The 5,532-nt window shown below is 48.3% G+C and overlaps 1 protein-coding gene across 1 annotated transcript in view; it reads left to right on the top strand.

Annotated features, from left to right (window-relative positions):
* NCAPH (non-SMC condensin I complex, subunit H) overlaps positions 1 to 5,532 on the top strand; it is a 50,644-nt gene that overhangs the window by 18,456 nt on the left and 26,656 nt on the right. The window contains exons 7-8 of the mRNA XM_011969682.1: positions 1,869 to 1,960; positions 2,741 to 2,943. Coding sequence (XP_011825072.1) covers positions 1,869 to 1,960; positions 2,741 to 2,943 — 295 coding nt within the window. The remainder of the gene's footprint in view (positions 1 to 1,868; positions 1,961 to 2,740; positions 2,944 to 5,532) is intronic.

The raw sequence follows: 5,532 nt of genomic DNA, 5'->3' as shown, positions 1-5,532 counted from the left end.
AGGTGGGTGGATCACTTGAGGTCAGGAGTTCAAGACCAGCCTGGCCAACATGGTGAAACCCCGTCTCTACTAAAAATGCAAAAGTTAGCCAGGTGTAGTGGCGCATACTTGTAGTCCCAGCTACTTGGAAGGCTGAGGCCCAAGAATCGCTTGAGCCTGGGAGGCAGAGGTTGACAGTGAGCCAAGATCATGCCACTACATTCCAGCCTGGGCGACAGAGCAAGACTCCGTCTCAAAAACAAACAAACAAACAAAACACACTTTTGACCATGAGTGTAGATATTTCAGTCCATTGTATACACCTGCTAACGAGCGGGGCCAAAGGCGTGAGAGTTTATATTTCCCTTGGCTACATGCCGTAAACCTTCAGTGTCTTCTCTCCCTGTGTTCAGATTGATCCCATGTTTCAGAAGACGGCAGCCTCGTTTGATGAGTGCAGCACAGCGGGGGTGTTTCTGTCCACGCTCCACTGCCAGGACTACAGAAGTGAGCTGCTGTTTCCCTCTGATGTCCAGACGCTCTCCACGGGAGAACCTCTCGAGTTGCCAGAGTTAGGTTGGGTAGAAATGACAGATTTAAAAGGTAAGTACAAGTGATGCCTTTCACCAGAACATTTCAGTCATTGAGGAATTTTTTACATAACCATGGGGTACCATAAGCCCGTCATGCTCCTATGTTGCTTAAATTACCCAGAAATGTTCTCTGGAATGCCAAATTGTGTATTCTTCTGGGAGTGCCTTGCAATCCACTAACTTTTGTCTTCTCTGCGACATGGAGTCTAAAACAGTAAACCATTGCCTCTTCGTCTTGATGTGCCCCGTACCTTAGGTGCCCACTGTTTGCAGTCAGCTCTCCAAGTCACATTTTGGAGCCCTGGATTCCTCCTGGAGTGTCAGAGTTTGTACTTGGGAAGGGGACCTAGAGAGACCTTTGCCTAGCCAGAGAGGCTTTGTCTTTATTTGCTCCCCATCCAGGGGGCCCTGAGGAGAAGAGAGCATTGTGAATTGTTTTGAGACTCCTCTGCAGCAGTCTAAGAACTGATCTCGCCTATTGTCAGTCCCCTATACTGGCTTGACAGAGATTTTAGCATCCTTCCCATTTATGCCTCTGCCCCTGAGTTGGAGATTCTCCTCAGGATGTCGTAATGAGGTACCAGCAGGTGGGGAGGCCAGGTGTGTGCAGCGCAGTAGCTACACTTGGGCTCCCAGAAGAGCTGCCCGCTTCTGCGGATTTCCACTGCCGTGTTCGTCCTCTCGCTGAGCTTCATCTCAAGTGCGGTCATTTTTACATGGCGAATGAAATTGATACTCCTCCTCCAGGCTGTGCAGTTGTTCCAGCTCCCATTCTTGTCATTTCTATTCTTGCCTCAATTTTGTTTGGTATAACTTTTGTGCTAACAATCTATTTTCCAAGTTTGTGCTCTCATTTGGGGCTCTAATCCTCTGAAGTAGGTCTTCTCTAGTTAGTATGGGACAAAAAATAAAGTACCGTTACATGATTGCCTATGCACTTAGTGTATTTTTAAGACGAAGCATTTCATTTCCCAGCTATAGCATAGGTCACGGAATTCATTTCAGAATCAAATGTCTGTGCTTTAGGTTTCTCCTCTAGTATTTTACTAAACTGTGCGATGACAGTGCAGAGCCTCACTCCAGTGTGGGTGTGGCCTATGCATCCGCTGGCCCCAGGAGAGGCAGGGACAGAGACTGGCTGCCAGCCAGCCACTGACGATACTTGAGCCTTTGCTGGAGGACAATGAGGTAACTGTGCCTCTCGTCTCTCTTGCCACTCAGTATCATTCTGAAGGGAGGAAGGAATGCACTTGACCCACTTCTAATCTCTCTTTGTGATCTTGCCATCCTCTCCAGCGCCCTTGCAGCAGTGTGCGGAAGATCGCCAGATCTGCCCTTCCCTGGCCGGGTTCCAGTTTACTCAGTGGGACAGTGAAACACATAATGAGGTGTGGTCAGCTTTTAGTGGCTCGTGGTTTCAGTTAGTTGGCTCAAGATTGGTGCTGCCCAGTGGGAACCAAAACTGTGGCATCATCTTTATTTAGCCAGGACTACAGAAAATATTTCCTTTGGCACTTCCGTAGGGACAGAAACCCTGAGGGAGGAGGGGTAGGGTTGTGAACCCCAGCAGGACTATTCTAGAGGTAAATGAGTTGCGGGGTCAACTTCATGTCCCCTCTTCTGCTCTCCTAGGGTAAGGCAGCCCTGACATTACTGGGTGAACATTTATAGTTAGATTTACTCTTGAATGTAGTTATCCCAGTGGCCTCGAATCTCTGAGGCTGCTGTCAAGCTTGAGGAATTTCCTGCTCTTTGGGGTTGAGTCCCTTGGCACAGAGTTTCCTGAGAGATTGTCATGTGTGGAGCTTTCCTCTGTGTATTTTTAGCATGGCCCCCTTTAGCCTACTTACTACAATTTCCAAAATAAATGGTCTCCAAGGAAAACTGTTTTCTGCAAACATGTAGTTAATGGATCCAAAATCCTGTCTCATGTTTCACAAAATGTACCTGACAACAATGCAGCCTCATCCTGTGCTGCACAATACAAACTTCCTCCTCATGGTGCTGTCGGGAGAGTCCTGGTCTGGGCGGGCAGGGGATGGGGAAGGGTGGCTCGGGGATGGAGGAGGCTGGAAACTGAAATTTAAGGGTGAGAAGGCTGTCCCTCCCGTGGTGGTTTGGGGTGGTTACAGGAGTGAGACTTAGAGAACCCTCTTTTGTCCCTCCAGTCTGTGTCGGCCCTGGTAGACAAGTTTAAGAAGAATGACCAGGTGTTTGATATCAACGCTGAAGTTGAGAGTGACTGCGGAGACGTCCCTGATGGGTCCCTGGGGGATGACTTTGATGCCAACGATGAACCCGACCGCACTGCAATTGGGGATCATGAAGAGTTCAGGAGCTGGAAGGAGCCCTGCCAGGTTCAGAGCTGCCAGTAAGGCTCCCAGAGTCACAGAAAGTGTTTCCATAGGAGTTCTCCATTGGTTCTTTTCTCTTTTTCTCTCATTAAAAAAAAAATTTTCTTTTTTTTTTTTTCAAAAATAGAGACTGGCATCTCACTGCATTGCCCAGGCTGGTCTTGAACTCTTGGGCTTGCAGTCCTCCTGCTTTGGCCTCCCGGAGTGCCAGGATTACAGGTGTGAGCCAGCATGCCTGGGCTCTATGGGTTCTTAACAGATTTCCTGCTGGGGTGATTGAATTTGATGTCTGATTGGCTGGGCTGGTGTGCTATGTCATACCCGACAGCTGAGCTTCTCAGCGGAGCCTTTCTGACTCAGAGGAGTCACACCTGGCTTTGAATGTAGGCTTAGCCACTTTGGTTATACGACTGACATTGCAGGAGTTTGTAAGGATTGGAACAATGTAAAGTGTTTGGAGCAAAGCGCCTGGGATCTAGTAATGGCGTCAGTGTGGCTGCTGTCACCACGTGCTCTTTGGTAGCAGAGAGCATGCTCCCTTTAGTAATGGCGTCAGTGTGGCTGCTGTCACCACATGCGCTTTGGTGGCAGAGAGCACGCTCCCTTTGTCCACGCTGCTGATAGTGTTGCTCTTACTGACTCTAAGCCACCAATTTGCCATCAGAAAGGTAAGCAAGTAGGAGGTTAGGCAGTGTTGGGTTACCAGATGGGCAGACTGGGGATAAGCAAGGCAGCAAAAACAAAAACAACCAACAAAATTGAGCATATTTGGAGGAGGAGAAGGGTAATTGGTTTAGTAATTTAAATTTTTGATTATCCTAGTAAACATAAAAATCATCAGAACTTGGTTGACCTTTATGTATTTAATAGATTAGTGCTGTTTTAATTCTAAATTTGATTTGGAAGCAGAGTCCCACAACCCTTTAGTGTCACGGTCGTGTAAAGGTCTTGAACGGGCCTGGGGGTAGGAGATTTCATGAGATTAGAGTGAACAGTGCCTCTGTTAACTCCTGTGTCTATAACAGAGCTTTGCAGGCCTGGGACTGGGGACAGCCAAGCTGGTTTTGTTTGACTAAAACCTTGGAAGTTGCTTAGTGTAATTGCCCACCATGACAAAAATCTCTTCAGGGGCCCTGCGTGGATGTCGTTCCTAGGCTCGTTTTTGTCTGCCCTTGTGGGAAATGATTAGGCTGATAATGTCTTTCAAAATCTGAGTAGGAATCTGGAGCGCTGAGCATCTGGCACCTCAAGGTGCCACTGCCCATCCAGGCCCAGTGCCACCCTGCTGTCCAGAATTATAGTATTCACATGGCTGCGATTTTGCCCCATTCTCATCCTGTCTTTTTTTTTGAGACAGAGTCTTGTTTTGTTGGAGTGCAGTGCCATGATCTCGACTCACTGCAAGCTCCGCCTCCCGGGTTCCCGCCATTCTCCTGCCTCAGCCTCCTGAGTAACTGGGACTACAGGTGCCCACCACCATGCCCGGCTAATTTTTTGTATTTTTAGTAGAGATAGGGTTTCACCCTGTTAGCCAGGATGGTCGCGATCTCCTGACCTCGTGATCCGCCCGTCCCGGCCTCCCAAAGTGCTGGGATTACAGGCGTGAGCCACCGCGCCCGGCCATCCTGTCTTCTAAGAAGGGAGAAATGATAGGTCGATGGGATGAACTCTTTTAAAAATGTCATTTTCAAATGTCAGAGAAAAGCTATCACTTTCTTAAACAGTGAAGTGACATCTGAGGGACTGACAATAACAAAGGCTTCCAAGACTTTTATTTGGTTTCTGGAAGATGATTTCTGCTGGTTATTTTGAGCAAATGTCTCCACTTCTCTCCCCTATTCCAAATAGCACGAAATCGTAGACTCTATCCTACCTAGTACATTGGGGCGGAAGGCTGCGGCTCTAGTCTGGGGTTTTACCCATCCTTAAATCCCCTCCCCTTGCCACATCGCTGGCCTTTCCTGGGGGTTCAGTGAGTGATCTGAGTAGACCTGATCTTGCCGTGAGATGTGGGGCAATGTTGCCCCCTTTTGCGGTCTTTGTTTTCTCATCCATGAAAATGCAAGGTTGGGACCAGGTGATAATAACAATATTTGATATTTATTGAGCTCCTTCTTCTTTGTGCAAGATGCTGTGCCAGGTGCCTTATGTGTGTTATTTCACAAATTTACATAATACCTAAAATTAATTATTGTATTGCAGCAACCCTATGATGAGGTCCTATTAGCCCCATTTTACAGATGAGGAAACGGGCTCAGAGAGTTGAATGGGGTGGAGCTGGTGCCGCCCAGTGCCTTCGATCAGTCCTGGCCACATGCAGTGAGCTTTGGATGGCAGGCTCCAGTCCACACCAGCTGAGCACCTCAGTGGGTAGCGGGGGCCAGATATCACCTACCATCCCCGCGTGATTGTGTTCTGCACCCAGCGCTGAAAACCACCGTACTCTACTGAAAGGTCTTCGGGGGCTTCTGGATGAAGGTGGGGTGGGACAATGCTGAGTGATAAACACCAGTGTTGTGTAGATGCCTCGTGTCATTGGTCCTTGCATGGCAGCACACTGACAACTGCATAGCGTAAAAGGTGGAGCTCTCTGTGCACGTGCATTG

Source organism: Mandrillus leucophaeus, unplaced genomic scaffold (genome assembly GCF_000951045.1).
Source record: "Mandrillus leucophaeus isolate KB7577 unplaced genomic scaffold, Mleu.le_1.0 Scaffold9, whole genome shotgun sequence".
NCBI classification, from domain to species: domain Eukaryota; kingdom Metazoa; phylum Chordata; class Mammalia; order Primates; family Cercopithecidae; genus Mandrillus; species Mandrillus leucophaeus.
Note: the sequence above shows the minus strand (reverse complement) of the source record. Positions and strands in the feature narration are given on the sequence as shown.